General features: G+C 44.0%; 1 protein-coding gene across 1 annotated transcript in view; it reads left to right on the top strand.

Annotated features, from left to right (window-relative positions):
• Nucleotides 1-7,641: 7,641 nt before the first annotated feature.
• Nucleotides 7,642-20,469, top strand: part of ANKRD28 (ankyrin repeat domain 28) — a 118,932-nt gene continuing 106,104 nt past the window's right edge. Inside the window, exon 1 of the mRNA XM_050709283.1 lies at nt 7,642-7,735. Within this exon, the coding sequence (XP_050565240.1) occupies nt 7,709-7,735 (27 nt within the window). The 5' untranslated portion in view covers nt 7,642-7,708. The remainder of the gene's footprint in view (nt 7,736-20,469) is intronic.

The raw sequence follows: 20,469 nt of genomic DNA, 5'->3' as shown, positions 1-20,469 counted from the left end.
CCTGTATCGCCTGTATATAACCATTACCAAATATGTTACATGGAACATTTCCAGTATTTTAATTTAATTATGCTATTTTGGTGTATATACAAATCTAAATTTAGCAAAATCACCTCATGGCAAAGTAGAACTCCACAGTCAGTACTTTAGGGAATATCTTGTGTTAATGTCTTCAGTAAAAGAGCTTTAATTACATTCATCTCAGTCCTAGCTGATCTGGAGGTTATTCTCTCCAATTTTCCAAGGGAAGTATGATACCTTGCTATTAAAAAAATGCTACAAACTAAATGAAATATTGGACCAGAAACATGTGTTGGTCTAAATGCAATCATAAGCAACTGTATAACATGTTGCACTGCACAGTACAAACCAGATCATGCTTTTATGTTGCAAAAAGTTCCTAAATTCGTCACAAAATGTACAATATGAGCTTTTATCTGTAGAGTTGCCCTAGCTTCATTAAAAGTCTTCAGGTTCTCATTTCTCTTGTTAACAGGCACACAGTTAATACACAACTTGTTTTTATAGTGTAAACTCTCTGAGGTAGCAAATGCCTCTTTGTATGGTATATGGTATGTATATGGCGCTATTCCCAGAAGCAGAAAGTGGAAAACATCTTCATTTTCTGTGCCTGTTTCACAGACGGTCTTCAGCCCGGTCTTTCCTCCCAGTTTGAGCAAATACAGGCCATGCAGCATGCTCTATCTACAAGGTAAGAAACTCAGACTCTAGGCAGGCAAAGAGGTAGAACACGCTCAGCAGTAAGGATCCTCACTAGAAAGCACGCTGCCTGCAGCCTGCTCTCATTCAGGGCTCAGCCTTTGCTCCTACTAAAAGAAAACAAACACTTATTCCAGTGCTGTAGTGGCAGACCGAGCTATCAAAGAGCTGAAACGCCTTTCTGATTTCATTTGTTGAGGCATATGTTCCAGGGAGGGGTGGGGAGAGGCAAGTTATCAAATCATAATTAATAATAAAATTCTAGGTGCTTTAATGCATTCTCTCTGTGCATGTCAACTGTCAGGTCCAAAGCAGCACTAGAATCAGTACAAATGAAAGTCTTCAGACTAAAATAACTACATATTAGCCTGGCTCTGCAACTACTGCGACTGACAGGAGTACTAAGCTTTACCTGTATGGCTCCATTTCTTTTTAATATTTTATACAAATGGAAATCCTTTAGAATGCGAATGAAGACAACATCATGAAAACAGGAATAGGGCTGTCTATTAAGATGCAAAGATAAATGCAAACTGTTTGCTTCATTGTCTCTTCTTTGAGTTACAAATTTTTTGCTGTCATGAAAAACCTTTTCATCTTCCCTACAATTCATGACTATGGCACTCAGTTGACAAATATATTCATCACAGTAGTGTATTTCCCAGAGAATCCTGTCTTCTGCCTGAAGCACTTTATTCCTTTAGATGATGAAAGTATGAATCTGAGAAGAGTTTACATACATATCTGCGTGGCTGTAGGCTCGCAGACACCATCAAAGTATTCAAAAAATCATACTTCAAGAAAAAATAAATGTTAAAGACAGATATTCTCTATGATAGAATCCTTACTCCACAATGGATGTATAGTGACTGTTCTTCCACTACATTTGGACAATGAAAAGCTCTCTGCTGTAACAATTAAGGGGCCTGTATATGTATTTTATGAACTCAGAAGTTCTACTTAAGGTTCTCAATATGTGTCAATGCAGCTGCATTACTACATTCATATGTGTAATAGCCATTTACATGAAACGGTAACATACAATAAATAATTAGTAGGTGAGAATCCATGTGTCTAGTTGTTGCAGTTTTGTTCATATTTTGATATTTGCAGCCTTGAGGGGAATGAGAGCTGAGAAAGTTCACTACTGCAGCAACTACGATATTGGTAAAAGAAGCTGCTCTCGTCTTCACCCTCCTTTACCACAGGGGACACTGTCCCCGTTTTCATGGCATCCACTACTGCAGTATTGATTGTCAAAGGGGAATATGTGAAAGCAGAACACCAAACCCTCCTCCTTTCTGACTGCTCACCTTGTATTTTATGTATACAGTAGCTCATGTTCAGAGTGCTCATTTCAGCTGGAGTTCTGGCTATTTGAAAAATTGCCTTTTCCTTCACTCTTTGTACTTCCCTCCCACTGGTGACCACTTAAGTGCTTTAGAGACAAACATACAAACTATACACTGAAATCATTTTGCCCACAATTGAAACCAAACCATTCTGAAAGCAAAAACACAGGATATAGTCAATAACGCATCTATAGCGTCAGGAGATGAAATTTATGTGTGCAGAAATTTTCTTCTCTAAATTAGCACCTGGCTGGGATATTAGCATTACATCAGCCATCATCAAAACAAGGGGTTCAGATGTTCAGGAATTTCTTGTTCGGAAGTCAGAACCTCTATTTTGCTTCTTACATGAAAATCAGTACTTCCAAGAGAGTTCCTTTTAGTACTTTACTAGAGCACTGGTAAAGTGCATCTTTGACAAAATATCCCTGTGCAGCAGAGCACTTGCAGCTTCCCATCAAGATTTCTATGGTGCACAAGCTTTTGGCTAGCCAGGATGACTGTCCAAAACTCATTCCACTGGGTGCCTCACTTTGGGTGTTACTCCTCAAAGAACTGGCCAAGCCTGAAAAAATAATTTGCAAGATCACAGCCCACTGGAATTTCCAGTTTGCCATTACTGGCCATTCTGAGGTACACTGACATGGCAAAAAGACATTTCGAGTTATTTATTTAAATATTTAAAAAATGTATTTTGTCTGTCTTTAATATTTTATCCCTCTCCTCTCCTCTCCTCTCCTCTCCTCTCCTCTCCTCTCCTCTCCTCTCCTCTCCTCTCCTCTCCTCCTAGCACTAATTCAAGCTAAGTCGATATGAGAGTGTACAGAGTGCTGATATTCAGAGTGTTTGAAGGAGTCATCTCAGAACATGACAAGTACTAGGAAATATGTTACTGATTTTTTTTTTTAAATCTCCATGTCTCAATTAAGTTTAAAGGTACAATTCATTTCTTTACTTGTTATTTGATTCATTCTGGCTTCACAACTAATCAGAATTAGACTTTTCTAATCACATTCCTAATGGGGTACAAAGTCTTTTCATTAATGTCTGGACAGTTTTGAGACTTTCTATACAAAGAAATCTTAAGGAGATCTGGGATAAAATCCACCTCTGTGTAAAAGTTAGACCCAGGCCTAGGGTCCTTTACACCCTTCTATTGGCCTTTAAAGTCCCTTTATCCTGTTGAAGAAGATAAACTTAATTTTATGGGGGGGGGGGGGGGAAAAAGTTGCCTGCTATTTAAACAAGAAGAAATGTAAAGTAAACAAGATTTGTAGTATGCAAGTTCAAGCCAAATAGCTACCCCTGTAAAAGCCAGCTGTATCCCTTTGTTGAGCCTGTTCTTTACTAGTAAGAGTAACTTGACAGAATATGGGCACACCAAGCCTGTCCTTCAAACAGCCCACGTTTTTCCCATAAAACATGCAGGTGATGATACAATTTCTTGCCACTGTAGTTTCTCTCTATATATTCTTTATGTTCTGTTTTCTCTCATTTTTATTTGAATTTTCCTTAGAACAGGTGCCTGATAGGAGCTTACAGCTGCCGTTTGCTGATCGTGCCAAGGACACTCGTGTCTGCCCTGCCCTCCTCTGGATATTAAACACATTCTCTGAGTAAGAGAGGCACCCCAGTTCCCTCTCTTCCTGTCCCTGTACCCACTTGAGGTGAAATTGGTCGAATGAGCATCCATAAGCATAATGGAGCTTTAGCAATGCCAATCAATGATATTTGATTGATGGTGCCGTTATGATATTCAATATCTTTCCATTACAATCTGTGGCTATGAACAGCCAGTGCTTCAAAACGTAATCTCTGGGAACAGAATTACAAACCCTTGACTGGTTTAGATTTTGATGGACAAAATGTGTAAGAGCATGTGTAAAACCCCTCATGATGGTGTTCTTTGTATATTGTTATAAAACGAGTTTGGTTTCCATCAGACGACTAGCGCCCTAGTAATGCGGATTCATAAAGATAATGCATCCCTGCATAGGAAGTTATGAAATTGTTTTGATTTCAGACACATTGTATTATGTGCAAAAAATAAAATCAGCCCTGCTGTGATTTAGGAACATGGGACAGCAGTTGGAGGAGAGTAGTGACAATCAGGACTCCTGGCTTCTATTCCTAGCCATGGCACTGACTCACTCACTCCATGACCTTGTATAAGTTTGTTGACCTCTGTGCCTGTTTACCCATGCAGAAGAATGAAAAAATAATAAATACCAACTTCGCTGGGGCTGAAACCCTTGGTTAAAAAGAGCTATGTATACAGGTGCTGTTGACAAACTAAATAAATCATGAATGAGTGTCGGATGAGTTACAAAACGTCTCCTGTATGAGGTCTCTTCAATTCAGTCCCATTATGTATTTCAGTGCAGCACATATGGTCCTATCTTTAAAACACTGGGTAGTGTTACACACCGTGGGATAAGTTACAGCATGGAGATTTAACATTAACATTAATGGGAGCCGTGCAGTTGAAGCCTATTGCACTCTGCTGAAAGTGTGCCCTCAGGAGTGCTGCATTGCTAATAATTTACAAACCTTCTGATTTAAAAGGTGTTGCAGGAATTTCCAACTTCTGTGGATTTGGATTCTGAACACTGTCAGAAATGTCATGGCTTTCAGCATGTCTGTATGTCAATACTAACAGACTTCTGTGAAACACTCCGCTCATGTTCCTAGGGGACACCTGTGCAGTTACCTACCCTGTGACATGTGAAACCAGGGCATTTACACATAATGTAGGTGAAGTTACCCTGAAATAAATGAACAAGAAGTGCTCAATTCCTTACAGCAGCGTTGCATTTAACTTCTTAGTTTTTATTTATATTATTTCTATCGCTCTTAAGTGAAATACCGTATTTTGTGGCACACTAGCAGATCAGATAATATTGCTAGTGATAGCATCACATTATGCATTTTTGTTCAAGCTGTAACAACACTTTGGACTGTTTTACACAGAATAAGAATAGGACAATAATTCATGTTGTGACCTGTGAAAAAAAAAGTATTCACATGCAACTGACTGATATCAGGAAAATCACACTCGGAAAACCTCCACTTTTGTGTGATTCACCTTTATGTATATAAGCGACCTCAATTGCCACCGTGCTTGACCTGAAACAGGCAAGTATCTCCAGGATCTGTATTGCAACTTCCATGTTTTACCACCTAATTTTTTTCATACTGTACTACCTTATTACTCACAGAAAGCAGCAATGATCTGGGGTCAGAGTTCAGTTTGCTCCTGACATGTTTAAGTACATATGATAAAACCAGCAGGCCAGCTCCCCAGCTATAGCCTAGGCAACATAAAGGTGCACCTCCCGCTGCTGAAACAGTGCCTTGGCTCTAAGCTGCAGGAGGTCCTGGCGATCACAAGCGCCACATTTTTATGCACGATGACTTGCCTATGTGTAGAAATTAACAGGTGAACTGAAAGTAGTTTTTTTTTTTTTCCTGAACAAGTCCATAGACTGATAAGCTTCACAGGAGGAAGTGGAACTTTATCAGCTCCCAGACATTCTTTTCTCTTTGAAAAGCAGCACAGTCAAACGTGGGGACAGGCAAAGGCAATGTTTTCTGATGTCATTTTCTCCTTCATTGACTGTACTGATAAAATTATCTCTAATTTCCACAGCCACCAGTGTCTTTACCATGTTGTCATCCCAACCATTTTACATAGTGTCAAAATCTACGTGTTTCATAGTTGTACACAGTACACTTTTATTCAAAAACAATCAAAAAATTGCCCAAGTACTAAAATAGAGGGCTATTTAGAATCAACTAAAACATTTACTTATGCTAATCAGCATTTCTAGACATATCTAGACGTCAACAAATTCGATTTAGAAAGTGTGACAATTTTTTTTTGTTTGGTTGTTTTTTTTTGTTTGTTTGTTTGTTTTTTCCTTTGTCTGGTGAAATAGGACTGCAGTCTTAACCGGTTAAAATCAAATGGCATAAACAAGCACACCCCATCAGGCTACTCGTACTCAAAGATAAAGGAAGATCTGTCTTTGCTAGCACCTACAGAAAACCCTTCTGTTCTTCCAATGTTCCCAGTCATCAAGAGAATATGTTCACGTTCCAGACTCCTACTGGAATCAACAGCAAGAGCATGGGTGAGGGCAAAAATACACACACAAGTGTTCACACAGAATACACATGGCTGCTTTATTAAACTTTCTTTCTTTCTTCTTAAGGTAATACTAAAGTCTTCAAGTAGATTTCACTACACGTGGAATGCTCAGAAGTTGTGGTTCTATAATTCTGAAGCTACAGGAAAGTCAAGAAACCACAAATATTCCCATCAGTGTTGTCTTTAGCAATGTGCAATTCCAAAAAACCCCTGTCTCTTCAGTCTGTTTTTCTTTGGGGGCGAGGAAGGAGAGGAAGAATCACATTTCAGGAGAAACCAACCCTTCCAAACCACAAGTTATCAGGCAGGGCTGGCTGGCTGCAGTGTTATTTTCTGGAAGATCAGCACTTCTCCCTTCAGTGCCCCTTGTGCTGCTTTTCATTCTTTTCACAAGAGGTTTTACAAAGTCCTGTCTATGACAATGTCCTTTGTGTTTGATGTGCAGAGGTCTACCTGCAAGCCTGTAAATTACTTCTCAAAGTAAAATACAAGAATTAAGCACGTGACATCTTCACTGGTCCTCTGCAAATATATACAGATAAAATATAATGGAACAAAACTTCAGAATTGGTTTTCTTTTATATTTTCCCATTTGTAAGTAGCCACTGCAGCTCATCATTTTGGTCATTTGGCAGCGCCTCTCACTGAGCTGCCCAGGAACGGCCTCAAGTTGTGCCAGGGGAGGTTCAGGTTGGAAATGAGGAGACATTTCTCCTCAGAAAGAGCAGTCAGGCATTGGGATGGGTTGCCCAGAGAGGTGGTGGAGTCACCGTCCCTGGGGGTGTTCAAGGAAAGGTTGGATGTGGTGCTTAGGGACATGGTTTAGTGGGTGACAGTGGTGGTAGGGGGATGGTTGGACCAGATGATCTTGGAGGTCCTCTCCAACCCTAATGCCTCTGTGACAGACTCTGACAGTTTCGCTGTTGCTTCCTTCCCTCCCTGCCCACAGGTACTGGGCCTGCCGCCAGCACCTTTATGGGTACGTGAGGGGCACACAGTGCAGCCCCACACCCCCCCCCCGCACCTCCCTTCGGGTCTGGGTGACCGCGGCTCGTAACGCGGCCCCAGGACCCGGAGACCCCGGCCCCGCCCCGCCCCAGCCTTTCCCCAAAATGGTGGGCGCGGGGCTGCGCCCCTCACGCCCCCAGCCCACCCTCCCCTCACCACCCTCCCTCCCGCCTCTCCCTCCCCTCCAATCACCGCCAACCTTACTCCTCCCCGCCTCTTACTGCCCAATCAGCTCCACCCTTGGTGGCGCCGGCCGGGCCGGGGGCGGGCTCCTTTGAAGCCGGCGGGCGAGAGGAGCCGCGAGTTGGGGGGCGGGGCCTCCTTCCCCCCTCCCTCCCCGCTGCTGGCGGGAGCCCGGCGGCGGCAGCGGCGGGCGGGCGGGCGAGGAGGGGGCGGGGCCGCGCGGGGCGGGGCGGGGCGCGGAGCCGAGGCGGCTGCGGGCGGCGGCGGTCGGTGCGGCGGCGGGGTCGCCATCGCCATGGTGTTCCTCAAGCTCCGCGAGCAGGTGGGTGCCCGCTGCCTCCCCTCCCGGTTCCCCTCCCGGTGTGCGTGACAGGCGGGAGGCAGCATGGCTGCTGCCGCCGCCATGTGCTGCCGCTCCCCGGTACACACCCGGCTTTGTTCGCCGCCGGGTCACGGACGGGGCCGGGCAGCCCCCCCCCCTCCCCTCCCCCCCGCCCGGTACCCCCGCCGGTACCCCCCCCCGGTACCCCTCGTGGCCGGGCACAAAGCGGGCAGGGCGCCCCCCGCAGCCCCGCTTCCCTGCCGGCCCGTCCCCACCCCCCTGAAAAAATAAATCCGTAAAAAAAACCACTGGAGGGAAACCGGCTGTGAACCGGGGACGCAGCCGCCGGGGGGGGGGGGGGGGGGGGGGGACGGGACCTGGTGCTGCACCGGTGGGCATCGGCTCCCCCGGTGGCCCCCTGGTGCTGCCCTCCCCGGGGGCCGCTGCTTGGCGGTGCCCGAGAGCCCCCTGCCCTGCCCTGCCCCGTGGGGCTCTTGCAGCCCCCTGCAGGGTTTCTCTGGCCCTGGAGCCTCGTCTCCGAAAGGCACGGAGTGTCCCCGAGCCGGGTGGCTCTGTAGGGTTTGGCGCTGCTGCTCTGGGGAAGGCTGGGTGCAGAAACCAGCACTTGTTCGTCCCTCCCGTGAAATGAGCCCTTCTGCTCGCACCGAGAAATGCAGCTCTTCTGCGAGTAACCATTAGGAAATAACTAGCAAAACCCACGCCATCAGTGCGTTGACACAAAACTACGTATCCCAGAACTTACCTTCTGGGAGGGATCCTGCTTTGGGGTGACTCTGGCATGCCGGGCTGCGTGGCACCGCTGGTCTGACTGTCACGCGTGCGAGGCTTTCGTCTTTCACCATAATGCACGCTTTAATCCAGAAGCACAAGGTGGACTTTTCAGTGGCTTTGGGGATCTCTGAGGGTGCACTGATACATTGGGAACTGAAATATTCCTTCACTTAAAGGGCTGAGGGGAAAAAGAAGGGGAGGAGGAGAGTGCTGGTTTTGAAGAAGCATTTCTAGGGGGAGTGATTTTAGCAGCAGCCGGACTTCTGCTGGTAAGTGGCTGAAGTCAGTTACTACCAGCCAGATTCTGTTAAAAATGGCATGAGTTAACAGCAGGAATACTGGAGGAATGCTGCAGTGCTCCCCTGCAAGGGGTTTTGAAGGGGCTGTCAGGTTGTTGGTATTGTTGCTAATCTGTTTCTTTGTATGGTGGGTAGAGATCTTCAATTTCAAGTACTGTTAAGTACTGCTTGCTTTCTTAAGGATACCAAAAATCTTCGGGAATCATATTAACACAAAGTTTTATGGAGAACTCCTTCAGGTCAGTGTTCTTGTGCACTGTGCTGCAAGACGTCTTGGCTTCAAGATCAGGTGCTGCACTAAGATTATAACACCCCCAGCTCATTAGGAAAACCAGCCCTGGGTACGATACGAAAGCAGAGGAGCTGATCTTCGGTGTTTGGTGAAGCACGCTTCTTGTTTACGTGGACCAAACACGCCACACCGATGCATTTGTGTGGAGTAAAGGAAGTAGTCACGTGCGCTCAGAGCCCAGACAGCAAGCCTTTGCTTCGGCGTTGGCTGCGTTTCACCGGGCAGTGCAAAGGCTGCCCAGGTGCTTGCACTTTCCTGCCAGCGTGAAGCACGGGAGTGACTTGCTAATTTCCTTCTGTAGCAGACTGATATCTTCAACAAAGGGTCTGCTGCATTAAGTGTTGCTTTTGTGTAATTCTCAAGACTTCCCCCCCCCCAAATCAACATCAACCTATTGATGCCCTTTGATCAAGGAGGGCTCTGTATGGCTAATTTAAGCGTCAGGATTGTGCTGGGGAGAGGAAGACCTGGGACATGCAAGCAAGCAGCTTGATGTTTTCCTACCCTTGATATTGCAATGTGATGTAAAAGCAGTGCCTGAGAACTTATGATGAGGTCAGAAATTCTGCTTTGAGGCTCATAGGGTGAAATCCCAGTTCCACTTGCAGTTGCTTTGATTGATGTAGCACACTGATAAACAAAACTTTGATCCTACAGATGCTTCATGTGTTCGTGAAACTCAAATATTTGTTTGTCTCTGGAGGCCAACTTGATACATTTCACTTTCGGAATGGAGGTTTACCATGTGCTGAGAAGAGCAGGCCCTTCTTTGGGCTCAGCAAGCAGGCAGCAGGGACATGCTCAACAGATTTGTGTTACTGCCTGAGCTTTGCTGCTTTGCCATCCTGCAAGGCAGTAATATTTTGCTGACCTTTGAAATAATTTAGGGTGTATGCTTTCAGAAGGGATTGTTTGCTTTCAAATGATACTAGGTATTGAAAAAACTACAAGCCGTAGTTACAAAAATTGCACGCAGAGCTGAACTGAACTGCACAGAGCAAAGTTTGTGCCTGTAATGCTCAATAGCAAACTGTTTGACTCTGGGATAGAAAGTGCAATCATTACAAAAGTTAGAAGCTCCAGATTGTTCTCATGGTTCTTGGTTTGCTGTGCAATGTCAGGCGTGTTTGAAAACAGATGAAGTGAACCTGCAAATTCTGTTATTTCAGGTTAAGCCATTCAAGGTAGAGATGGAAAATACAGTAAGTGTACCTTATGATTAAGGTATTTCCTCTTCAGTTGGTTTGCCTTTGTACTATCTTCATAGGTTGCTGCTTGTGTACCAGGTTCTTCTAGATGAGAAGCTGCTTTAACTACCACAGCACCAAACGAGGGGGAGGTAGGCTATAAAAGGAAGTTTCAGCTCCGTCCCAAAAATCCGTGGTACTTTCCTGTAACAAACTGCCTTGAAAGCAATGTTTGAGGTCAAGGTTCGCTCATGTTTTATCAGCGAGAAGCGGTAAAAAGAAAGAGAAGCAACTTGCTTTTGGGTCTTTATTAATGGCATGCCTTGATCTCCTGCACAGAAGCCTTCTCAGCTCTGCATTGCTGGCTCTGAACGGCAACGTGTCTCATGGCTTTGGTCATTCAGTCAGTTTGTAGGAGTAGTAATGGTTTACCAGCACAGGCAAATGTTTGCTTTAAAGAGTCTTAAGTTAGCCTCTCAATAAGGAGTGACAGTCTGGTTTTTCTTAACGGATAGGTGAAAGGTTCATTGCCTAATAACTGAGGGTTTCCTAGCTTTTCTGTTAATCATACCTGCATATGCGCTTACAAATGGACTTTTAGGCTAGCAGAAGCCTACATATCACTATAGTTCTGCTGAAATACATGAAGCCCTGATCAAAACTGGCTGAATTTTGTCTTTTAATTTTGCACCTGTATATCTATTTGAGGCAAAGTTCTTTGGGTGCAGCATAGCTTGTAAAGCTTTATTCGTTTATTTTTGTCTTCGAGTACATCGTAGTTTTAATTATGCATTTCCTGTTTTCCTGGATTGTAAGTATGTGATGGGAAGAAATCGCAGGGCTTGTGATAATGGGCTTTTGAAAGGAATTTCTGTGGGATTTTTCTGTACGACTACTAGACTGTGCTTGAGGGGATGCATTTATTCCCATAGGTCAGATGCGAGTGGAAAGGACCGGAGTATGAACAACCACTGCAAGAGGATATTAGAGTGACCACTTATCTTGAAAGTCCTTGAGCAGTGCGAGTACTGACTTCTTTATTGCCCGTTTATATCTTTCTCTTAGCTCGGATGGACCTTATTCAACTGGCAGTCAAACAAATGTTTGCAGTGTCATAGTGAACGCTCTGAATGCCTCCGTGGTTGCTATTTTCATTGGTGCCAGCGTTAGGCTTCGTTCCCTTAGAGCTCCTGCCAAGGATACACGTCCCAAGCAGTTCCTTGTTACGCCGAGAGGAGGAATGGTCTCCTGCGGCGATGAAAAGGGGCTGCTGCTGGTCGGGGAGGGAGGGATGCGGTGGGAGTGGAGTCGCATGGGGTCGCTCTGTAAGTGCTGTCCAGACGTAGATTAATGAGAGAGCTGTTTACGTTTTTCTGTGCAAGTCTTAGGTCAGAGCGTTCTTTAAATAATTCCTTTTGGGGATCTCACTGAAGGTGAGAACCACTCTGCACTTCTCAACGCTTCCTCGTAAATTCTTCCTAAAACTTGCCTCTAACCTCTGAGCTGGTTGTGGGATAACCGAACCGGGAGGGTGCAGTACAGCCAGGCGTAAGGTGTGCGGGCAATTCTCTCCTTCCCAGGTTAAGAGCGCACGTGCACTGAAAAGATACGGTTCTTTACTTGGTGGAAAACTTGGAGTAACCCGAACTCGGATTATCTTGCTGTACAAAGTAATTACTAGCTCTCCTGTTAGGCTGCGCTGAGAGGGCCTGCATCTACGGTCTGTTCGTGTGGGGGATCAGATTCCTTGGTGATAACCGTGGAGCTTCTGACTTGCGAACAAGCAGTTCTTGTGAAGGAAGAAAACAAACTTAAAAAAAAAAAAAAAAAGAAAAAGAAAAAGGTTGTGGAGAGACAAAGCAAGCCTTGATGCTGCAGTCCGATCCTTGTGGCAGATCCTGTTAACTCCGTGGCCTCCTGTGAGGGCATAAAGGGCCATTCATGTGGATTGCATCGAAGGTTAGTGGCCATTTCTTGGAGGCAAATATCAGGGGAGAAAATGAGGCAAATGTCCACTTGCCTGTGAAGAAGCAACTTTCTTGGCACTTGTGTAAAAGCTGATGCTTCCTCTTGGAAACGAGTATCTGTTGACACTGTGAACCAGCAATCTGTTGTCTCATGCGGACTGCTAGATTCCCAAATTTCTGTCCTCGTTTCCGTTCACTGAAAGCAGTTGTGGAACAAGATGACTGAAATTAAATACCTTTGGTACTATACACTTGATATCCTCCACTTCATCTTCTGGCAGCTACTTTGTTTCTCAGCTGCTGTATACCTTTTATTTATTTTTTTCTGGTCGGCTGGGCCTTCCTGGGGTCAAACTAATATTTGATTGTTTGTTTTCTTGCTCCTGCCAACTTTTTATTTTGTTCTTACCTCTATTCCTATTTCTGGAAATTGAGTGGGAGCCTTGTTGCCTTAGTTACAGCGCCTAACCATTTCAAAGTTATTTATAATGTTTGTGTTTAAGTACCGTGTATCATAATACAAATCACAAAACTCTTCACATACTTCAATAAAAAAAAAAATAAAGCAGTCCCTCACTAAGTGCTTACCATGTTGATTCTTGGGGGGTTTGTTTTCCTTCTTTGGGTGTGGAGGATAAATTTTAAGCTGGTGTTTGAAGATATATTTGATATGAGGTGTCTAGGTGTTAGCTTTTGTGCAAATGAGGATGGAATCTTAATACTTATGCTCCATAGCATCAGGGAATATTATTTATCTCCCCCATAATGGCACTAGCACACTTTCCAAGCAGTGGGAATGTACCCGCATAGCCCTACTCGTTCAGCTGTGATTGCTCAGGTGGTGATGAAATATAGTGCAGTGCAGAACTGACCCATTTCGGCACAAAACCCACAGCTAACACGAAAGTGGTGAGACCGAGTGGTTGGGAGAGAAGGGAAGGTGCAGTGGCTGTAGCCAGCTGGGCAGGTGTAGAGGGTTGTCGAGGAAACCTCAGCAGTGATGGGCAAAATCGTTGGTCTGTGGCATCCCGGTAGATTGAAGAACCACTTGTTAGATGAAGTGGCTAATTACTGGTATGATAATGAGATGATCTTTACTGTGGATTGGATATAATCTCTAGATTTTTCGTTAATCATTTCTGCATCAGGTAGGCACAGCTACAATCTGCTGGTACGTATGTGAATGGACTGAAGGACACCATGCAAAGAGAACATTGTTTGTATGACTAGAGCCCATCATTTTAGGGCAGCCTCAACATGTAAATATTTTTTTTCCCTGAATTACTGGAACTATATTTGAACTTGAGAGTTGTAAAAGCAAAGGTCTGTGTATTTTTAAAACGGGTTTGGGGTAAAACAAACAGCAGCAACAACACGAAACCTTTGCTTATGTTGGTAAACTTCAGAACTATGTGGGGGAAACAAGCTTTCCTACCACAGAGTAGGAAAATAATGCCCCTTACTTGTTACCTGACTCTTCTTAGGTAGGAGAACATGGTAGAGATTGAGGTTTTGTACCTATCTGTGCCTGTTTGCGTGGTGCAGTCCATTTCTGTGCCTTGAACTGTTGTGAAGCCATCCTAAATGTTCAATATTTCCTTTGAAACAGTGAGCAGTCACTTAATGGTCTTCATAATTCCAGCAGAAGAGGACTTGTAAGTTGTTCTTCATCACTCTGCAGTCACGCTTGAGGTACACTCTCACTTGCCAGAGGACCCCAGAACTTCACTTCCATTTGGCGCAGTGAGGAAAACATGGGTCCATCTGTGGATGTTTGGTTGTTTTGACTCTGGTGAAGCGAAGATAGAACGGCGCTTTATGGAATGAAGAAAAGGGGCCCTAGCAAGGATTCTACTCGGCGCAACAAAATGGAAATTAAACGGCAGTAGTCAGAGCACTGGGGCCAAAACAGAGAACTTCTAGCAGCTGTGAAGAGCTCAGTGCTTTGTTTCAAGATTTTGTTGTGTGTCCTCTACATACCAGTACCTCTAACAGGGAGGATATTGATCCTTCCATTCAGGAGCCTGGTCACCGAGTGGTGGGCAGCCCAAGAGCCCAAGGATCTGCCTGGCTTGTAGCTGGAAGACCCATCTGAGTCTTAGCTGAAAAAAAGCACGCTTTCAGGAAGTTCTGTAGTTATCCATATTCTAGCATCTGTAACAAATTCACGATGTAATGTTTTTAATCCATCACTGCAGACTCAGTTTTGTGTAATGTTGGGGTAATTGATACTCTAGTTCATCCTCTCCCATCTCTAGGTCACTGTTGTCTTCCATCCGTTGCTCTGGTTAGTAGGAGGGCAGTCCATGCAAACTCCGTCTCTCTCCATCCTGAGCACTTGATGTTTCTGTCCTTCCTCTCATCTCTGTACGGTGTCTGTTCCTTTTTCTCTACCTCTGTTAACACTGCGTTATCTCACCAGCTACACCACGCAAAGTGTTACTGGTAGGAAGAAAAACAAAATGATAAAATTATTTTTCTGGCTACATTTTTACCTATTGTTTTGAATTAGCGGTGTCCCAAGTCATGGTACAAGTACACTTCAGAAATAGCGTATTAGTGCAATTTCCTACTTCTTGCCCCCCTCCTGTTCCTTTGTAACAGCAGACGTCGTTCAGTTCTTGCTCACTAAAACAGGAGGATCAATAAAAAGAGTTATTAAGGTTAATATTGTGTTGCTGTGCAGCCTGTTTGCCAGATTATAATCTGTATTTGTACTTTCTGATAGCTTTCATTTCTTCTGATCCCATCTCAGATGCTGGGGCAGTATTTTATTATACAGCACTGCCCTATCTCTTGCTTTTTTGAATAGTGTTCCTTCATTTGTGGGGATAATTTTCAGTATTAAGGAGGACTTGTAGGAGAACGGTTTCTCTTCTCACTTTTGTCACCTGCAAGGTTGCATGTACTGTAACTGTCCTGCATCATTCCCGATCCCGTAGTAACCACCCAGCTCATCATTTATTTCTTGCCTTCCTACCCCCAAGGTGTTACGTTTTCTGTTTCCTTCCACCTGCAAGCACGCAGCCTTTTGCAGACTGTTATCTCTTAGGTCACAGACCGAGAGGCCTATTAAAATACATTTTTTCAGGAAAAGAATGCATAACATTTTGTGACTTGTGCATAGACATTTATGGCTAGTCTTCTTTTTACAAGAAGTTTAACAAATGATAGCTGCTACAATCAGGGATGCAAATAGTCAAGCTAATCTACTCCAGAGGAAATAGAGTTTAAAAGAGGAGTTCTTTCAATGTCCTCATAATGAAAGTGAAAGAAAGGTGAAGAAGGGATTTGTAAAGCAGTGGAGAACAAGGAGGAGAAAAAGGGTGAGGACCTGGCATTGTCTGTATTGGTGAACAGCAAATCTACTCTTCCGATGAACTTCAGGGCTTTATTACAATTATCTGAAAACCAACAGTTATCCAGCTGTCCTGTGGAGCTCCATTTGCAGTGACTTCAAGACATTGGTTCCTTCTTCTGCTTATTGTGCCTCCCGACACCACAGAGAGGGGACTCTCCCAGCATCTGATCTTGAACTAACACTGTGAATAATATAAGGAAGGAGGCTGCCTACTGTTTTTCCTACAACAAGAGATGTGGAAAATTTTGAGTCAAGTACATCGAACTTGTAGTTTTGGAACAGTTATTTACCTGCCTGGAGCCCAATCTTCTTCTTCTTTTTTGAATGGGTTTCGACTTTGCATATTCTGAATTGGCTGTTTTAAGAGTCACAATGCTTACCACTTTTTGGGCAGTTGTGGCTTGTTATTTTTTGTAGTTTGCATTTCAGCAAAGTTGTGAGTTCTCCCCAGAAGCTCAATAAAATTCCTGCAACGTTACATAGCTGTTAAAACTGTTTTAATAATCGTTGAAGTATTACATGTGTTGCATACAGAATTAAAGAATGACTGCTGGCATCAAAGCAGAAGTACCACGGGGTCTGACTCTGCGCCCACAAGTAGCTACAAAATTTTGCAGAAGGTCTGACAGTTAAGATGTTCAGTACGTCTTCGTATTTTAACTTAAGCTTCGTTTGTGTGTCGCTCTCTTTCTATCGCGGTGGCCATAGAGATTCCTGCAAGCATTTAGGGTGCCTCGCTGGCTTCCCATCTCGACATCCGACCCTCGACGTGGGGGAGCAGGGCGATCGCTTTCCTTCTGTGAGGTTCTCCCCTGGAGCTTACGTAAGGCGAAGAAATCCTAGCTGTGGGAATGCCGGGAGGAGCGGCGAGGCCAGCAGTGCCCGCGGAGCCTGGCCGCCTGCCATGCCAGCGCTAGCAGTGCTGCCCTCCGTGCTCCTCGGAGGTGTCGCAAAGTCGTTTTGGAGCTGCCGCTCTGCAGAAACCTGGCGGCTTGCCTCCGCGGTGGCCGCAAGCAGGAATAAATCTTGTAGGCCTCAAGCTAGGCCTCGCAGCAGCAGTCAGCCACAGTTAACAGAGCCCGAAGTCAGAGCGAGTGTGTCTGCGGGAGAGATCTCTGAGAAGTGTCTGCTCGATTTCAGCCCTCTACACTGTGGGAGCCCTTGTTGCCTTTCCTAAAATGCAGGTACTTCAGGCATGTTCACAAAATGGCTTTTTTTTTTTTTTTTTTTATATACAGCTACAGTGCCCACTAGTATTTCTCTTATGTTGCCTGGCACCACTCACTTTTGGGAAAAGTAGGTTGCAAAAGTAATGGGTAATTGAAGGAAAGAGGCGGGATTGTTGGAGTGATTTGCCCCCAAGACTTCATTACCCGCTGTTGTGGAGGGCATGACGTGTGTCGTGTGGCTGGGAGGCAGAGCAATGCCACAAAGTCCCTGCTGGAAATGCCAGGTTCTTGCTCTGAATAATGGATCGCGTAGGGCAGTTGCCATGCTGTATGTTTGCCCAGGCTTGTTATTTTCACCAGCTGAGGAACAATGAAAATGACCAGCAAGAAGCAAGGTTCAGAGGCATTAGGGTATGGTTTTCTTATAATTCTGTTCTTTTAAGAGGTTAATTAACAGCCAAAATTGCTCATTATGTATCTTGGAAATTATCTGCCATAGTGAAGGCCAACATTTTCAGCTGACAGCTAGGAGAAGGAACTCCAGATACTTTCTGGTGTAGGGAAGGACTTTCTCTGTGTGTGGGAGGGACAAGTGGAATGCATTGCCTGAATGGACCCTAATCTTTAAAGGTGGGCAGAAGGGTAAGAATATCGTCAACCGGGATGGAGTTTTAATGACGTGCTTCTCCTGGATTTGTGTTGTGTTTCTTTTTTTTTCCTTTTCTCCCATTTGCAAAATCTCTAATGATAAGGATTGAAACTCAGTGGCTGCTAATCTCTTGCCTAAGGCCATGGTTTGATAGGTGCTTGCATGTGAGTTTAAGCAGTTGCTTATTCTTTTCCTCTGCAAAGCGGTGAAAAGGCAGGGGAGAGGCTGTTTAGATTAGCGTGTATGACTGCAAAGTTGTTCCTTGAAAGTTTTCCTAAGTAGGAGCTAGCAAAGACTGCTTTGCCTCAAATAAACTCACTCTAATGTCTTCCTTTGTGACAGAAACGTAATCAGAGGTGTCCTTTGTGAATGTCCTTTGGGTTTTGGCAGGGGAGGTGAGCGGAGGAGCTTGGGCATAGTCTGCCTGGGACTTCTCTCTCTGGCAAAGTAACTTGAATGCTGGTCGCCTGAAACTTATTAAAATGTGCTTTGAAACTCGGCAATGTGATTGATTTTCTTGTCTGGTTCACGATTGTTGTGGGGTCTGAGTGTGGTTGTGAATTCCTCTTTAATGGTGAGAGAAGCTAAGGTCCCAAGAACGCCCGCTTTGGTTTATGATATGTCATGTTGCCTCTTGCAGTCACTATGAAAACCCTGAAACAAGCAGAGTACTGCTGTAACGTCCTTGTTTACCACATGTGCTGCCTTCTGGGACCCTCTGCTTTTTCCCATCTCGCATATGACAGCTGCGTGCCAGTTCTATTGCAGCTTTTCTTTGTGTTTGCTTTCTTCTCCCTTGGGCTGATCATGTCTTCTGCTACTCACGCTTTTACAACCAGAGCCCTGAAAGCGACACGGAAGAGACTTTCTTTCCTCCCATCTCTCATCAAGAGGTTCCGAGATTGTGTTCAGATAATCCAGCTACCTGAAAACTACACCAAAAGCAGGCTGAGCTTGCTGAAGGCTTTTCCTTCAGAGGAACGTGTATGGACAGAAAGCCCTTCAGCTTCTTCCTAACTCCCTCGTGTGCTTCTGTGTGTGCAGCTCCAGTTCTTGGACACTGTCCAGTGACAGCTCTGAGTCACGCCTGTTGTGACTAGTGATCCCTGTATCTCCCCGCACAGAGATGCACGTTCGGGGTAGGGAAATATCTAATAAGAAAATATGCTGGTAGAAAAATGAGTTAGTCGAGATAAGCTGAAATAGTAACCGGTCACTTCTCTACAAGTAATCAATAAAGCAAAAATAATTGCGTGTCAGGCTAAGAATAAATGGAAGTCTTCTGTAATGGGAGAAAAACTATTTTAATCTGAGCTCTGTAGGAAATGGGAGTATAAAATACTAGTTAAATTTATTGTTTTATATTTCAGTTATCACCTAGTATATGGTTTTGTGAGTGCCGCAACATAAGTGCATTGGTTACACAAATATTTTTATCAGCAGCTAAGGAAGATAGCACTTTAAAACACCATTAATGAAAACCTTACCCAGGTGGGCTGTTCCACACTTCATTCTGTTTCCCAGTTTGATCCCGATACAAAGCAGTTTAATTCAGTGGGTTATGGACTATGCTATTCATGCATTTGACTCTGGTTTAATTTTGTGGAATGAACAATGATACAACTACAAAACTTGGTTAAAAAATGGACGTCTTTTGACTGTAATGCAGTGTGAATAATTACCTTGGAAAATAAGGGTACAATGGAATTGCACTTAACAGTCTCTGCTAAAAATCATTATCAATGTAACACCTGTATGCTTGTTATCATGTAGCTGTTGTAAATTTTTTGAGCTAAAAACCAGAGAACCTGGAAGATAAAATTCAGCACCCTTATACCTCCTCACTTTTTAGTAGCAAGGAAGACTTACTGAATGTCAGGTTACAGCCTTTGCTTCATGCTTGTTCTTGAAACTGCTCATCATCGGCATTTTTAATTTATTTTTTTTTTTGCCTAAAAATGTTAGGCTGTCATTCAGGGGCTGCTTCAGGGGGAGGCCAGCTGTCTGAGCTGTGGGCGTTGGAGCAGATGACTGGGGGAGAGCACCAGCACCATCAGTGCTGCCCCTAATGGGTGTCAAAATCCACATCAGTGCCATAAAAGGTGTAAAAGATATGCAAAGGAGCACTGGGCTGCAGGGGAAATGAAAAAAAAAAAAAAAAAGAGGGATTGGCAGACATTTAATAAAGAAGTATTTTTGCAAAATGTTAGTAAGAAAAGTAGTTTGATATTTAAGAAAGCTTACCTAAGAATCTAATGCCAAATCCCCCCTTTGTAAGAGGGAAATAGGAGAGGATAGCAGAGTCTGAAAAATCATTTGCTATGTTCAAGTAAATGAAAGTTATTGAAAGTGAGCAAAGTTTTGAGAACTCTTGTATTATGTGGCTTTTTGTGTTTTAAAAACTCTGATCAATGTTGCAAATTAAATGTCATTTGTGGTAATTTTTTTGCTAATCTGTACTTAATGTTCCGTATCTTATAACAGATACAGAGTACTTTCTGTTGTGCTTTTCTGTTATGTTGTACAAAGGTTCGTGGTGATAAGACTAGACAAAAGGTTAATCTGTTTTCAGTGTGGTTTATTGGCTTGGATTGTGGGAACTTTAAGGGAAAGCTCTGCTTGGGGATGTAGAGAACAGGACAGGGAAACTTTTAATTTAAAAATTACTTTAGGGAAATGCAGGAATCTAACTTGTTAGGATCTAAAAATGGTATCTACTGGTATTTAAACAAATCAAAAATAATACTGAAGTAGTATATATTTGTTGCCAAAGGGTTGGATTTGAAGTGCTTCACCGACAGAAGTCATGGGCTATGCACTTGGAAGGAATGTGTGAAACATAAGACATTCGTAGTCGCTTTTGGAACAAATGGGGATTTCCTTACTGTTACTCAGTTTGTTCAGTGTTGAAAGCCAGAAGTTGAGGAAATGAAAAGTATCCCCTGGGAAGCAAAGGCTGACGGAGTTGTGCTAATCCTAAAACGTTGACAGACTTGGTGACCATCTACAAGTGATTGA

Source organism: Cygnus atratus, chromosome 2 (assembly GCF_013377495.2).
Source record: "Cygnus atratus isolate AKBS03 ecotype Queensland, Australia chromosome 2, CAtr_DNAZoo_HiC_assembly, whole genome shotgun sequence".
Classification (NCBI taxonomy): Eukaryota; Metazoa; Chordata; class Aves; order Anseriformes; family Anatidae; genus Cygnus; species Cygnus atratus.
Note: the sequence above shows the minus strand (reverse complement) of the source record. Positions and strands in the feature narration are given on the sequence as shown.